The sequence below is a fragment of the Hemicordylus capensis genome, chromosome 14 (genome assembly GCF_027244095.1).
Source record: "Hemicordylus capensis ecotype Gifberg chromosome 14, rHemCap1.1.pri, whole genome shotgun sequence".
Lineage (NCBI taxonomy): Eukaryota > Metazoa > Chordata > Lepidosauria > Squamata > Cordylidae > Hemicordylus > Hemicordylus capensis.
In genome coordinates this window covers 16893107-16909734 of record NC_069670.1, presented here as the reverse complement: position 1 = coordinate 16909734, position 16628 = coordinate 16893107, and the positions used below count along the sequence as shown (strand labels likewise).

General features: G+C 50.1%; 1 protein-coding gene across 2 annotated transcripts in view; it reads left to right on the top strand.

Annotated features, from left to right (window-relative positions):
• Positions 1-1360: 1360 nt before the first annotated feature.
• Positions 1361-16628, top strand: part of MAP3K11 (mitogen-activated protein kinase kinase kinase 11) — a 31790-nt gene continuing 16522 nt past the window's right edge. Inside the window, exons 1-2 of one of the 2 annotated variants that reach the window (XM_053278261.1) lie at positions 1361-1560; positions 3715-5518. In XM_053278261.1, the coding sequence (XP_053134236.1) occupies positions 4813-5518 (706 nt within the window). In that variant the 5' untranslated portion in view covers positions 1361-1560; positions 3715-4812. Of the gene's footprint in view, positions 1561-3712; positions 5519-16628 lie in introns of those variants that run through there. The other variant, XM_053278262.1, reaches the window with a different exon arrangement.

The following is a 16628-nucleotide window of genomic DNA, read 5'->3' as shown; positions in this document are numbered from 1 at the left end:
AAATTATAAAAAGCTAAAGAACCTACCAGATATAACAAAATAAAAAAGAGCATTGAAAAGTCTCCTTAAAAAGGTGTGTTTTAAGATGTTGGTTTTTTTAAACACTGAGGGAGGGAGCATGGCGAAGCTCTTCAGGGAGGGTGTTCCAAATCCAAAGCCAAGGGGCCACCACCGGAAAGGCCCTGTCGCTACAGTATCTTTTATGGTTATATCGTGCTTGTTTTTTACATCTTTTAATCAGATCTGCCTTTTTTTATATTCTAGGTGATATTTTAATTGTGTCATTTGTGTAGTCTTGTTTTAACTTTTGTGCGGACCGCCTTGGGATTCTTGTAATGAAAGGCGGTATAGAAATTTAACAACTAATAAATCAAATGTTTAGCCTGGAGATGAGAAACATAGGAAACTGCCATATACTGAGTCAGACCATTGGTCTATCTAGCTCAGTATTGTCTTCACAGACTGGCAGCGGCTTCTCCAAGGTTGCAGGCAGGAATCTCTCTCAGCCCTATTTTGGAGATGCTGCCAGGGAGGGAACTTGTAACCTTCTGCTCTTCCCAGAGCGGCTTCATCCCCTGAGGGGAATAACTTGCAGTGCTCACACTTCAAGTCTCCCATTCATATGCAACCAGGGCAGACCCTGCTTAGCTATGGGGACAAGTCATGCTTGCTACTACAAGACCAGCTCTCCTCTCAGAGTGTAGGGACAGAGTGAGGGGACAGATGACACAGCCATCTTCAAACAATATCTGAAGGGCTGTGTGAGGAAAGGGAGATCTCCAACTCGCTCAATAATGTCTTACACATACACTCCGCTCTGAGCGCTCTGAATGTGAGACATTGTTACTAAATGGGGACAGTTTCTTACTTTTGTTATTGAGGGGACAGGGCCATCCAGCGACAGGCCTGAGCCTCCATTTCACCAGAGGTAATCAGCTCAGACCAGACCTACCTTTAGACATGTGAGTTCAGACCCATTAAAGAGGAGGAACCTTCAGTTTGGAGGGGAAACCTAAATCCTGGATTGGGGTAAGAGCAGCCTTGCATCAGAGACGGGCTTTTTCATTGGATCCCAGAGCTGTCTGTCTATGTAAGCTGTGGTAGTTTATCCACTGTAAGTTATGGGTCAAGAACCCCACCATTTTGACACCAGTACAGTCATGAGTTGCCAGCAACCAGGCGCTATAGCTGCTGTGTCCAGAAAAAGAAAGCTGGTCTGGTGACAGCAAGCAGGACTTGTCCCCTTAGCTAAGCAGGCTCCACCCTGGTTGCATATGAATGGGAGACTAGAAGTGTGAGCACTGGAAGAGATTCCCCTCAGGGGATGGAGCCGATCTGGGAAGAGCAGAAGGTTCCAAGTTCCCTCCCTGGCAGCATCTCCAAGATAGGGCTGAGAGAGAGAGATTCCTGCCTGCAGCCTCGGAGAAGCCGCGGCCAGTCTGTGAAGACAAGACTGAGCTAGATAGACCAAGGGTCTGACTCAGTATATGGCAGCTTCCTATGAGAAGATGGAAGGATTAATGCTCCCTCAGCCAAGGACCTGCTTACTGCTAGACTAAGGTAAAACTCAGTGCTTGTTAGTTAGCTAATGTTTTCATACGTTATTTTTAATTCCCGTATACTTTTATTTACTTCCAGTTTCCCCTATTTCCCCCAGTTCCCTATTCTGTGTGCAATCCTTGTTTTTATAACAAATTTAATAGAAGTGGCTTCAGTCTGATTTAAAAGGCGCTGGTGGGTTACTTGCAAAACCTCTCCCCATGTGCCTTGTAAGGTCTTTTCTACCATTTTTTTCTGAAGAATATTTTGTTGTCTAGAGCTGGGTTGTGTGGACAGGGCCTGTAAATCCCAAGCCAGACAGTTCTAGGTTGTTGAAGCTGCATCTAAGCCCCAGTCTTCAACTGGTGGCAGCCTACCTCAAAGGAGTGGCATTGCTCCTAGATTGGGAAAAGAGCAATCTCTCTACTGAGGGTAGGTCCCAGGAAAGCCTAGAGTCACCCCCCTTTTGTCACAGGCTGTCACAGAGAAGTAGGAATGAACTTGCTTCTGAGGATAGGGTTGGAACTGCAAAGAAGCAGATTTAAGCTACCTTCAGAGGAATTTCCAAAGAGACAGTGGAACAGTCCGCCTCATGCAGTGTTGGGCTCTGCTTCACTGGAGGTTTTCAAACAGAAGCTGGGCAGCCATATGTCAAGGATGCTGGAGCAGTTTCCTGCACCAAGTGGTGGGTTAGTCTAGACCAGGGATTCTCAACGTTGGGTCCCCAGACGTTATTGGACTTCAACTCCCACAATCCCCAACCAAAGGCCACTGGGGCTGGGGATGATGGGAGTTGAAGTCCAGTGACATCTGAGGACCCAACGTTGAGAATCCCTGGTCTAGACGACCTCTGAGGCCCCTTCCAGCTCTAACATTCTATAAATAGGGCCAGCGTGGTGTAGCGGTTAGAGCGCTAGACTAGGACTGGGGAGACCCGAGTTCAAATCTCCATTCAGCCATGATACTAGCTGGGTGACTCTGGGCCAGTTACTTCTTTCTCAGCCTAACCTACTTCACAGGGTTGTTGTGAGGAGAAACTCAAGTATGTAGTACACCGCTCTGGGCTCCTTGGAGGAAGAGTGGGATCTAAAATGTAAAATAAATAAATAAAAATTAAATATATATATATATTAGCTCCACGGTGCACATCCCTGAGTACGTGTGTGCAGGACTGCCACCTCCGGTTTGGTTTTGGGCCAAGGTCTGGGGCCTTGAGCATCCATCAAGGACTAGAAGAGAAAGAAGGCAATCAAAGGGTGTTTGCCTTGCTCACGCCGGGCCTGAATGCAGGAAGTCACGTCACATGACCTGCAGCAATCTTTCCTGTGTTTGGAAGAAACCAGCGGGGGCAGGGAAGACTCATCTTCCCACAATTCCCTCCCTGGTCATTGCCTGTTGCAGCTTCCAAGGTCTCAGGTTCGAGACCTCTGCAATACTCCCCAAAGAAACAGAGCTGGGACTGGAAGTGGGGAGAATGGGGGACTCAGGGGCCCAGGAGGTTGTGACCACGAAGGGAAAACACTGCACAGCACAAGCAGAAAAACTTTGGCCAGATAGTTTGCAGTTAAATGGTCAATGTAAAGCGTGCAGGCTTCCCTTTCACACACGGCCCCGCATTCTTTGCCACAAAATGTTTTAATTCCACCAAGGTTTCTAAACAGAGAGGTGCGGCGGGATGAAAATTGTCTGGTTTTGCCCCTCTGGTCCAAAAGTCCTTGTTTATCCCACGGCTAGACTTTTGGGGCTGACGCAGTATACTTTGCAATATTTAGAAGCCTCCTGCTTGATATTGATTGTTACACTATTAAAACACTTAACCATGTGTTTTAACCGCTGCCCTGAGCCATTTTTGGAAGGGCAGTATAGAAATCGAATTAATAATAATAATAATAATAATGAAGATGATAATAATAAATTAATAATTAATAATAATGATGTGCTTGGGCTGAGTTCTGCCATGCAGAATAGACTAGACTCCATGGCTGAAGGCTTGGTCCAGTTAAACCCCGTAAGTCTACAGCCTGGGCCTGTCCTTTATTTATTTACAAGTCGCTACACCGCAGCTTGACCCGCAAGTCCTTATTCTTAACCCCAATTGAAGTCTTGAGGTTCCTCTGGTGTTTCCAGAAAGTCCACATATCCTCCAGTGCCCTTTGCCTCCTCTATTTTATCTAGCAAGCACGGACTTATTCCAAAGGAGACCCGGAGAAGTCAGAAGCCTCTAGCGATTCAGGAAGACGGTCGCCACATTCCAGTTTCCATGGAACTTGGAGGAGGAGGAGGAGAAGAGTCCTGTGCGCCTCGAAAGCTTGCGTCCTCCCAAGCTGACGCCCCTCTTCGCCCCGGAAAACGAGTAAACGACCACCACGCCATGCCAACGATTTGGAATCTCCTCTGAGGGTTTGTTGTAACATTGAGCTTCCCGCAAGGGAAACACCTCCCTGGGGCTGAGCCTTGGCTGCCTGCAACTGGAAGGCAAGCCTTCTCTTTTGTTCCACCCAGGCAGGCACGAGAGAGGGAGAGACCCGCCTCCCCCGAGGCAGGCCGAGGAATTCAAACCCCTCCCCTGCCTGCCCTGCCTTCTCCGCCTCGCTCCGTCCGGCACTTCTGCCTGGGACGGGGCGAAGGTACAAGAACTTCGGGGCGACGCGCCATCGGGCCGAACTGCTCTCGTCGACGGGACGGGCTCGCCGCTTGCCGACCTTCACCTGCCTTTCCTCCAAAGCCTGGCTCCTTGAAGCGGCCGTAGCAGGAGCGCCCTACTGACGGGAATCCGGCGTCGCTTCGCCGGGAAACTTCGAAAGGAGCCCCCGGACGGGGTAGGGAAGCGCAGCGCAGCCGAACGTCGCTTCGGGAGCCCTCGAAGAAGGCGGCAGGCAAGGCTCCAGGAGGAGGAGGAGGAGGAGGTTGGGGGGCGCGATCCCTGCCTCCGGCGCCGGGGTTCTCTCCTTGGAGGGGGCCGCCCTCGCCCTTTCCCACAAGGGAGGAAATAAACTGCAAGAGGGCGGCTGGCTGGCCATCCGACGGGGCGGTCGGTCTCCTGTCCCCTGGTGGAGGCGATGTAGACGCTCTCACCCCGCAGGCGTGGAAAGGGGGCGAAACTCGAAGGCTTCCTCGACGGGAGGTGGCAGGAAAGTTAGCCCCCTGCCCTCTCTCTGCCGCCTCGGTCTCTCCCCCAAGCGCCCCAGCCTGCCCCCTTGGAAGGAACCGGGGAAGCCGTGTTGGCGACTTAAAAGTGGGGTTCCCCCCTCGGACCAATGAGGCCCAGAGGAGATGGAGCCCCTGAAAAGCATGTTCCGGAAGGCCCCGCTGGTGGCCTGGGGGGCCGCCTCGCGGGGGGCCGGGGCCCCCACGGCCTATGCCAACCCTGTCTGGACGGCACTGTTCGACTACGAGGCCGCCAGCAGCGACGAGCTGACCCTCCGGAAAGGGGACCTGGTGGAGGTCTTGTCGTGGGATGCCGCCATATCCGGGGACGAAGGCTGGTGGGCCGGCAAGGTGAACGACCAAGTGGGCATCTTCCCCTCCAATTATGTCTCACCCAAGTCGGGGGCGCCTGAGGGCCCCCCTGAGGCCGACTTCCGGGACCTGAGGCTGGAGGAGGTCATCGGGGTGGGGGGCTTCGGAAAGGTCTACCGGGGCAGCTGGCGGGGGGAGCTGGTGGCGGTCAAGGCTGCCCGGCAGGACCCGGACGAGGACATCAGCACGACGGCCGAGCGGGTGCGGCAGGAGGCACGGCTCTTCGCCATGCTGCAGCACCCCAATATCATCGCCCTGAAGGCCGTCTGCCTGCAGGAGCCCAACCTGTGCTTGGTCATGGAGTACGCCGCCGGTGGGCCCCTCAGCCGCATCCTGACCGGATGCAGGATCCCGCCCCACATCCTCATCAACTGGGCCGTGCAGATCGCCCACGGGATGCAGTACCTCCACTGCCAGGCCATTGTGCCCGTCATCCACCGGGACCTGAAGTCCAACAACAGTGAGTAGCGGAATGGACAGGTTGCGGAATGGAGGTTGCGGAATGGAATAGACAGGTTGCGGAATATTTTGAAGGTCGCCTTTTAAACCTGGGTTCTGAGGGGCATGTAATGGTGGGGAAACAACTGGGAGTTCTCAATCTCGGGTCCCCAGATGTTCCTGGACTACAGCTCCTGTTATCCACCATGGCTGGGGATGATGGGAGTTGTAGTCCAACAACACCCTTGCTAAACTCTGTGGGTAAATTTCTAAAGCAACCACGTTCAGGGTTTAACTTGCTGGATTCGGTTTCTTTACATACCCAACAGTTTGCACGGGTGGAAATATCTTTCAGAAGCATCCAGCATCTAAATTTTATAGACTAAACCAGGAATTCTCAAACTTGGGTCCCTGGAATGTTGTTGGATTACAATGCCCATCATCCTCTGCCACAATGGGCTTTGTGGCGGAGGAGGACGGTGGTGGTTGCAGTCCATCAACATCTGGGGACCTCAGGTAGAGAAGCCCTGGCCTAAACTGTCTTTTTCCGGATTCACGACGGCATGGGGAAGTTCTCCTGCAGAAGTCCCACTACAATAGGCAGGTGCTTCTGTGCAACTCCCGTCCATTTCAATGGGACTTTTGCAGGAGACTTGCAAAAGAGAAGAAAAAGCCCCAAGGCTGACAATTTGGAACAGGATCCGGGAGTACTTGTGAAGAGAGCAGGTTCCTCTGAGCATACGCAGAGCGCCATCCCTTCCCTGTTAGGTAACTGCCGTCAGTTTCTCCATCTATGGGAAGAGCCAGGAGGGCTTCTAAGGTGGAGCCCTGCCCTGACAGATTCCCAGAGTGTGGAATTCGGCTCTGCTCCCAGCCATCTCCTCGCCTCTCCTGTTCTGCTCCAGGAGGTTGTCGGCAGCCTCCCAGTGTGACCTCGGTGACCCAAGGCCAGAAGGAAGTGACGGGGACTGCGCAGCTCCGGCTCCCTCCCTCTCCCTGAAACTAGCTCTGTGTGCCATTTCCTCTTGTGAGGGCAAGAGTGGTGTTTTTCTTTCCATACACACCAGAGCATGGGGATCTGGAGCTTTTCCGTTCACAAGGCGTGTGGGGCCCTCTCCGGCTACAGGGCCGAGGGGAGGGGGCCTCGCTGTAGGGAAAAGGATCTCCCCTTCTAACCAAAACATTCTGGCCGCTTGCCCTGACAACTCATTCCTTGATGTCCCCTCTGGCATAACAACAACAACAAAACCCTTCCCTCTAATCCAGGAGTTTAAAAACCTTTTTGCACCTAAAGGTGAAGTGTGCCGTCAAGTCGATTTCGACTCCTGGCGCCTACAGACTCTGTGGTTGTTTTTGGTAGAATACAGGAGGGGTTGACCATTGCCTCCTCCCACCCAGCATGAGCTGATGCCTTTCAGCATCTTCCTAGATCATGTATAACCTGTGTTTAACCTGTACTTTTGAAGGAGGTTGTCTTAAATTGAGAGTAGTCTTCTATTTGGCTAAATACAGTATATAATATAATATAATATAATATAATATAATATAATATAATATAATATATTTTTCATTAGGCTCCTAGAAAATTAGAGGGGCAGGTGTATTCAGGATGGTGATTTGTAAAAACAGTATTCTGGCTCACCAGGAAGCGAATTAAATTTAGTGCAGCAAAGATTTCCCACAGATTGCCGTGGACCCCTGGCTAAGAGTAAAGTAAAGTTGTGCTGTCGAGTCGGTGTCGACTCCTGGCGACCACAGAGCCATGTGGGTTTCTTTGGTAAAATATGGTTTACCATGGCCATCTCCCACACAGTATGAGTTGATGCCTTTCAGCATCTTCCTATATTGCTGCTGCTGCCTGATATAGGTGTTTCCCATAGTCTGGGAAACATATCAATGGGGGTTCGAACCAGCAACCTCTTGCTCCCTAGTACCTATATCAGGCAGCAGCAATATAGGAAGATGCTGAAAGGCATCATCCCTAGGCAAATTCTGCTCTAATCTCAGACAGATGATCACGATTACCCTGTGATGATCAAAAAGCACTCTGTGTATGTTCAGACACCCTCTCTTCTTCGCTGTTATTCTATGTTTCAGGGACAGGATCTTGGATAGAACTGTGGTTAAAAGCACAAGGGATAAGCCGGGGTGGGGTTTCCTATTTGAAATCTTCACTCTTCCACAAAAGGGGACTCTTAGGCAAGACACTAAGCCTGTTCACACAACCAGAAGCTGGATAGGCGGATGAGTGCCCAACCAGGGTTTCAGACCTGTGCGCGCTCCCGAGAACTGGCCAGGTATCCGCAAAAATCAAGGTCGCTTTTAATTGTGTGAATGGGCTTAGTGTCTTGCCTAAGGATCCCCATTTAATAAATGATGACCAGACATTGATTAACGATAAAGAGAAAGCAGGTGACTGCATTTCCTGGTAATGCAGGTAACAGGCAGAGCGTGAGAGCAGCTCTGGAACTAGGATGCCCAGATGTTGTTGACTACAATTCCCATGACCCCTGGCTGCAGTGGCCTTGGACTGGGGATGATGGAAGTTGTAGTCAGCAACATCTGGGAACCCCTGTTATCAGGGAACACTGCATTGGAGCCCGGTTTCTTGCCTGATGACATTGTGAACTGGGACTTAAACACTTCTGAGATCTGTCCTTAAGACTCATAGAATTTTAGAGCAGAAAGGGATCTTGGAAGTCCCTGGAAACCTGTTCTAGCATCTAGAGAACCTTGTCTGAATCTGTCTTCCATGCTGGTGCCTTTCTATGGCGAAAGTGAAGTAAAGCATGTGCAGAGTGCATTTCCTTTCTTGCCAGGTGATGATTGCTAGTCCCAATAAGACATCTCGGATTAGGGAGATAAACATCCAAGTCAGAGGCCCCCCTCCCTTGAGAAACATGTCTCCCTTTGTACAAATATAACCACTATGCCCGGAGTCAGGCAATGGTTTTTAAGACACCCGAGGATGACCTGAGAGAGGTTTTGCTTGCAATGAGATATGCATACATTTATTTCGTTCCATTCTTGCTTCTGATCAAACAGGTTTTGCAAGTTTTGGGAGCAGTACAGAAACCTGCACAACCTGTTTTCCCGGAAGCGAAAGTCAGGGAACAGATATACCCTAGTCCATAGTTCCTCTTTCAAATTGCCTTCATCTCTCTGGGGTGGAGTGGGGGGAAAACACTGTTGTCTGTCTCTAGGTTGACTCTTGCTTGTTTTGATCCTAGGCCTCTTTGTGGACGGGTGGGGTGAGGGAATTAATTCTGCATTTATCTTCCGTATCAGACCTATTAGCGATATTTAAAGGTGGCGTACGTTTGAATGAATTAATGCAGGGCTTCCCAGACTGGAGTCTAGTGTTCCCTCTAAGGTGTGCACACGTGCACAAACTCACAAGGTTTTTAAAATATCTGCTCAGTTAATTTTCTATCCCGCTCAGGTTGAATCAGGAAGGCCCCCCCTCTGAACGCACATGCGCACACACTGTCTTGATACTTCCGCCCAGAACGAGACTCATTCTGCACACAGACGGGGGAATTTTTTTTTTAGAGAGAACGCCGCTGGAGTCTCCACAACTTCCTTCACCCCCAACACAAAGGCCACTGTGGCATGGGGATGATGGGAGTTGTAGTCTAAACACCGGGCAGGAGGTGATGGGAGTTGTGGTCCAGCAACCTCTGCAGACCCAGGGTTGGGAGCCCGTGAATAATACACGCAAACCCTGCTATGGGACTTCTTTTCTTTATTATTTTTTTAAAAAAATAGTCTTCCCTGTGTGTTACCATATGGCTCTAACTAGGGGTTGGGAATGTAATTACCGAGGGAGTTGGTATTTTGAGCCAGCGCGTAGCCTGTTATTGTTTCCAGAGCCAAGGCTCGCCCTGGAATACTCGAGAAAGAGGCGAGTTCTTTTGTATGGACACAGATTGTCCCTGAAGCTGCGAGGGCAATTGGAACCTCCTCCCACAGTGTTATGGGCGACGGAGGCCAATCCCCCAGCCGTTTACGGAAAGGTAAGGGAGAATTGGGTGTGTGTGTGTGGGTTTGCCACCCCCCACCCCAAAATACTGTGATGGAAAGCTGTGGTTGCCGCTCTTTGTGCGTTCGGGCTCCCCTCTGGCAAATGAATCGCAGCATCACAGAACGTTAGAGCTGGGAGGGTCCTTAGAGGTCTTCTGTGGCACCAAGCTCTGCATAAAAGCCACCAGCACAGGAAAAACCTTCGCTTTACAAGGGACTCTTCCACTATCAAATAGCTCTTACCGTTAGGAAATCTGTTCATTTATGTTTACATTTCTGTCCCACTCTGCCTCCAAGGAGCCCAGAGCACATGGTTATGTTTATCCTCACAACAGCCCTGTGAGGTAGGTTAGGTTGACTGGCCCAGAGTCACCCAGTCAGTTTCACGGATGAATGGGGATTTGAACTCGGGTCTTCCCAGTCCGGGTCCAACACTCTGACCCAAGACTGTTCAACTTCGGCCCTCCTACAGATGTTGGCCTACAACTCCCATAATCCCTCGCTGTTGGTTGGGGATTATGGGAGCTGTTGTCCAAAAACTGCTGGAGGGCCAAAGTTGAGCAGCCCTGCTCGAACCACTAGGCCACTGGGCCTAGCCGAAATGTGCTTCCCTACAATTTCAAGACATGAGTTCTAGTCCTGCCCTGACTCAGAGCAAGAGACTCGAGATGCTCCTGCTTAGAAGGGAGAGACAGGCCTGCAGGTAACTGTAGCATTTAAGGGATAAAACATAATGTGCATTCCTGTGAACCAGCATACCCGAAACCCACAGAGCTGCACCGGAAGGAGTTTCACTGCGGAAATGTCTATTTGATGGGCTGCAGGGAAAGGAAGGAAAATGAGCTCAAAATACACAGGAACATAGTAAGCTGCCATATGTTGAGTCAGACCTTTGGTCATTCCAGCTCAGTATTGTCTACACAGACTGGCAGCAGCTTCTCCAAGGTTGCAGGCAGGAGTCTCTCTCAACTTGGAGACGCCAGTGAAGGAACTTGGGACCTTCTGCATGCAAGTGCTCTTCCCAGAGCAGCCCCATCCCCTAAGGGGAATATCTTATAGTGCTCACATGTGGCCTCCCATTCAGATGCAAACCAGGGTGGACCCTGCTTAGCAAAGGGGACAATGCATGCTTGCGACCACAAGACCAGCTCTCCTCCCAACACAGGCAGACGCTCATCTGCATGTACGCCCAATGATATCTGTCCAGCCCCAAATGCACGAAGACCTCAATGTGAAAAGGGTGCAGGGACCCCAACAGAGATGTCCACAGGTACAAATAGACCCACGCAGAGAAAGTTCATAGCCATGCGCCCCATGCATGCCTCTCAGTGTCCAGGGAAAGGAACAGATGCCTAGGAACATAGGAAGTGATTTGATACTGAGTCAGACCTTGGTCCGTTTACCTTAGTATTGTCTGCACTGGCTGGCAGCAGTCCTCTAGCTCAAAAAAGGGTCTTTTGCAGCCTCATATGGAGATTAGGATCTGGGAAAGGAACATCGGAACCTTGGTCCGGCCAGCTCAGCATTGCCTACTCTGACTGGCAGCAGCTCTCCGAGGAGCCAGGCAGGAGCCTTTCCCAGCCCTACCTGGAGATGCTGCTAGGGAGTAAACCTGGTACCTCTTGCATATAAGGAGATGCTCTATGCCCCATCCCCATAGTATCCACACTCTGAAATGTGCACACGCAGATGAACAGTCACGTGCATAGGGCTTAGAAACATCCTCCTCTGTTCCCCACATAAGCAAATATACAAATATATATTCCAGAACAGGGCATGACAAATCCCAGACACAAGGGAACCCTGGCTCCTAGAAATTTAACTTGGTAACTGGACTAGGAAATTCAGAAGTAGAGTTTCTTAGGATTATAGGAAAATACAAAGTGGCCTTATACTGAGCCAGACCATTGGTCCGTCTAGCTCAAGATTGTCCACACTGACTGGCAGCGGCTCTCCAAGGTTTCAGGCAGGAGTCTCTCCCAGCCCAGACTTAGAGATGCTGCCGGGGAGGGAACCTGGGATCTCCTGTATGCAAAGCAGATGCTCTAACCCTGAGCTAGGGCCTCCTCCCTTAAGGTTACATAGAAAACTGCCTTATAGAGAGTTGGTCCATCTAGCCCAGCGCTGTCTACACTGACTGGCAGCATCTCTCAGGTTTCAGGCAGGAGTCCTTCCCAGCCCTACCTGGAGATGCTGCCAGGGATCGAACCTGGCACCTCCTGCACACAAAGCAAACGCTCTGATGCTGAGTTACGGCCTGATCCTGGTTATCTATCCTGGCTAAATGCAGTTTAATGAACCACAGAGGATTAACCAGGATTGCCCAGGAAACCTGCGTCCTCACAACCAGCTCCATGGGACTCAACATTAACCAGGATCACTGTGATTGTGAGAACGCAGCCGAAGCATGTTAGTGGAGTAGTGCGTACAGCTTTGGTCACCGTATCTTAAGGAGGATATTGTAGAACTGGGAAAGGTGCAGAAGAGGGCCACCAAGATGACCAGGGGCCTGGAGCACCTTCCTGATGAGGCAAGGCTACAGCATCTGGGGCTCTTTAGTTTGGAAAACAGGTGACTGTGGGGAGACATGAGAGAGGTCTATAAAAGCATGCATGGTGTGGAGAAAGTGGATAGAGAGAAATTCTTTCCTCTCTCATGTAACACTAGAACCAGGAGTCATCCCATGAAACTGAAGGTCGGGAAATTTAGGACCGACAAAAGGAAGTACTTTTTCACACCATGCATAATTAATCTATGGGCTTCCTTGCCATGGGATGTGGTGATAGCCACCCACTTGGATGGCTTTGAAAGGGGCTTGGACAGATTCATGGAGGACAGGTCTATCAATGGCTACTAGTCCGGTGGCTACAGGCCACCTCCAGCCTCAGAGGCAGGGTGCCTCTCAATCCCAGTTGCAGGGGAGCCACAGCAGGAGAGAGGGCATGCCTTCACCTCTTGCCTGTGGGCTTCTCGGGGGCATCTGGTGGGCCACTGTGTGAAGCAGGATGCTGGACTAGATGGGCCTTCTTGGGCCTGATCCAGCAGGGCTGTTCTTAGGTTCTTGTAAAGTTGAGGGGGAGCTGCTGTTTCCCCTCCCCGGCTCCACAGTGTCCACCACTAAGTCCAGTAATTTTGCCAAGTGTCCATTGTCTGGCTCCGAAATGTGTGGGCTGTCTCCTAGATCCAAAGGAAAATGGTGAAGGCCTGACCTTGCTAGGGGGTCTCCTCAGACTGCAACACGGCTGCCTAAGTGAGGAGAGCTGGTCTTGTGATACCAAGCACAACTTGTCCCCTTTGCTAAGCAGGGTCTGCCCTGGTTTGCTTTTGAATGGGCAGCTACCTTTGAGCACTTAGCAGGCATCCCCAAACTGTGGCCCTCCAGATGTTGCTGAACTACAACTCCCAGCATCCCTGGACACAATTTTTTGTGGCTGGGTATGCTGGAAGTTGTAGTGCAGCAGCATCTGGAGGGCCGCAGTTTGGGGATGCCTGGGGGATGGGGCCACTCTGAGAAGAGCATCTGCATGTTTGCATACAGAAGTTCCCAGGTTCCCTTCCTGGCATCTCCAGAGAGGGCTGAGAGAGACTCCTGCCTGCAACCTTGGAGAAGCTGCTGCCAGTCTGTGAAGACAATACTGAGCTAGATGGACCAAAGGTCTAAAGGCAGCTTCCTATGTTCCTACGCCCCTGCTTTTTTTCTTTTTTCTTTTTTTGGTGCCCCTAAAAACAAATCCCACTTGGGTGGCTAGTAGGGCAAGGATCTTGGCGGCCTGTCTCCAAAGCTCACTTGTGCCGAAGCTGACACTGCAAGCCGGAACTCCCAGAGACTTGAGAAGGTGCGGCATTGCGCAATCCCGACTGGAAAGCCCCAGTGTGCAAATTTTGTAACTGTCACTATGGGAGCCCTATGATGCATTTAGTCATTGATTGCAGAAGAGTGGGGAAGGACCCTGAGATGGTATCGGAGTGTGTGGGAAAGACCAGTTCTCCGGAGCAACAGTCTCTGACGTAGAAGCCCTGCTCCCAGATGTGTGGGGTGAACTGTGATTCTCTGTCATTTATCATGGACTTCTCTACGAGCGATTATTTCCCGGCTTGTATGAAAAGGTGTTGATTTATTTGACAGATTCATATGCTGTCATTTTCCATAAACAAATTCGTGGCGGCTTGCAACAGAATTCGTTTAAAAACGTACAGTGAGGCTGTTTTCACAGGCAGACTAAACCGGGCTAGCAACACCCAGCCTGGTTTAGGCTGTGCGTGAGAACCATAGGAACAGAGGAAGCTGCCACATACTGAGTCAGACCCTTGGTCCATCTAGCTCAGTATTGTCCACACTGACTGGCAGCGGCTTCTCCAAGACTGCAGGCAGGAATCTCTCTCAGCCCTATCTTGGAGATGCTGCCAGGGAGGGAACTTGGAACCTAGATGCTCTTCCCAGAGCGGCTCCATCCCCTGAGGGGAATATCTTATGGTGCTCACACTTCTAGTCACCCATTCATATGCAACCAGGGCAGACCCTGCTTAGCTAAGGGGACAAGTCCTGCTTGCTACCACCGGACCAGCTCTCCTCTCACTGGGACCGGGCCCGATCCCGGCGAGCCAGTGCTGCCTAACCCCATTGTGGAACCCTGGGCAGCAGCATCAAGGCGTTCAGAGTGCGCATGTGCGTTCAGAGTGGGGCCTTCCTGATTCAACCTGAGCGGGATCTAAAATTAACTGAGCGGACATTAAAAAAACCTTCCGAGCTCAGGCACATGCGCATGCCTTAGAAGGAACATTGCACAAGAGGAGAACTGGTCTTGTGGTAGCAAGCATGACTTGTCCCCTTAGCTAAGCAGGGTCCGCTCTGGTTTGAATTTGAATGGGAGACTACATGTGTGAGCACTGTAAGAGATTCTTCTTAGGGGATGGAGCCTCTCTGGGAAGAGCATCTAGGTTCCAAGTTCCCTCCCTGGCAGCATCTCCAAGATTGGGCTGAGAGATATTCCTGCCTGTAGCCTTGGAGAAGCCGCTGCCAGTCTGTGAAGACAATACTGAGCTAAATGGACCAAGGGTCTGACTCAGTATGTGGCAGCTTCTTATGTTTCCTCTGTTTCTCAGCCCCACCCAGCACTTGTGTGGTGCATTGTGGGAATTCCTGGGGCTGGGATGACACGTCTTGACCTTCACACTGCCGGGGGAAACAGTGGACTCTCTGGGCTCATGGGATCAGCCGCCCTGAATTTCCCAGCCCTAGTGGCCAAATCTTCTGTGAGGAAGGCAAACTTCTGCTGCCTTCTCATTGATCGTGGGAAAAGGCTCAGCCTCTGCAATAATAGAAATCAGAGCCTTCGGAGTCAGGCGGTATATCAATTAAATAAACAAACAAACAAATAAGTGCAGGAGAAGGCAATATACATAGATATATTGATACATCTGTCAATATAAGATACATCTATCAGGTGGTATATAAATATGATAAAATAAATACATCATTAAAACGGGGCAGTCACAGAGAGATGTGTAGACTTAAGGGAAGGTCTGCTGGAATAAAAAAGCCTTCAGCTTTGTTTAAAATTAAATGGGAGCAGGGGAGCCTGAAATCAAGGGGCAGGGAGTTCCAGAGCCTACCATACCGCCAATCTCAGATTGTTGCTAGAACTCCGACTACTACAATGTTAAATTGTTAGTCCTAGGACAAATGTTACATTGCTAGTGTCGGGACGAACCACCCTGTCCTGTGTTTCACACATTTATCTTTCGGCGCCTTCAAATCCCAGTTGCAGAGGAGCAGTGGCAGGAGATGGGGCATGCCCGCATCTCCTGGTTGCCTGGCTTCCGATTGCGTGGGCCTCTGTGTGGGTGCTGGGCTCGATAGGCCTTAGGCCTGACCCCTCACTCAGTTTGCTAATTTTGCCAGGCGCAAAATACAATACATTAAAAACGACAAGAGGCCTCTCCGTGGGCAGAAAGGGAAGTCAGCGGATTACGGGTGAGACTAGAAAGTGGGGACGTGCCGGTTCACAGCTCCGTCGTCTCTTCCCTTGCTGCCTCCCCTTCGCGCCCTTGCCGTCCAGTTTATTTTCCTGACCTGGTTTCATTTTTAGAAGCAGCGTGGTTTAATAAAATCTGTATTTGTCCCAGGCAGCCCTGTGCCTGTTCCAAGTCTGTCCCTGGTAAAGGGTATAAAGCAGAGCCCTTTTATTCTCCCCACCACCACCACCAAGTGTCCATCACTAAGTCTGCTAATTTTGCCCAGTGTCCATTGTCTGGGTCCTACCGTTTGGGGTCAGCTCCTAGATCCAAAGAAAATGTGTCCAGGTTTGTCCTGCATCAAAGATATTAATGGTGGTCCGATCTTATTTTTGTTTGTTTGTTTTGTTTGTTTGTTTATTCAGTTTTTATACCGCCCTTCCAAATAGCTCAGGGCGGTTTACAATTAAAACAAAACCACTAAAATCAGTTAAGAATTAAAACAAAATTAAAAAACAGTATAAACAACAAGAATTAACAATTAAAAACATCATAAAACAAAATTAAACTAACACAACAATTAAAAACCCTTATACTTATATGCTGGTCTTGGACCGTAATAAAGATGATTGATTGATTGATTATACTTATGTTTAGACCTCAGTTATATCCATGGTTATGTGTGTGGATCTATATTTTACGGACCACCACTTATTTGGATTTTAATATTTATGTGCAGCTACATATTTATAATTAATTATTAGTTAATCAACGCATCTGATGAATGCCTGGTCCTCTCTCAAATTGCCCTGCCTTGTGTTCCACTCCTTGGCTTCTGTGCTTATTTATTTAATTTCACGATTTGTTTTATTTTATTTATGTCATATTTGTATCCCGCTCTTCCTCTGAAGAGCCCAGAGCGGTGCCCGTGATCATGCTCTATCCCTGCAACAACCCTGTGAGGTAGGCTAGGCTGAGAGAGAAGGGACGGGCCCAGAGTCACCCAGCGAGTTTCATGGCTGAACTTGGATTTGAACTCGGGTCTTCCCGGTTCTAGTCCAACACTCTAACCACTATGCCACGCTGGCCCCCTCAATCAATGACTCAAAGAGCAACAATCTTGGACAGGGACAAGTGTCTGCTGCGTACGGTGT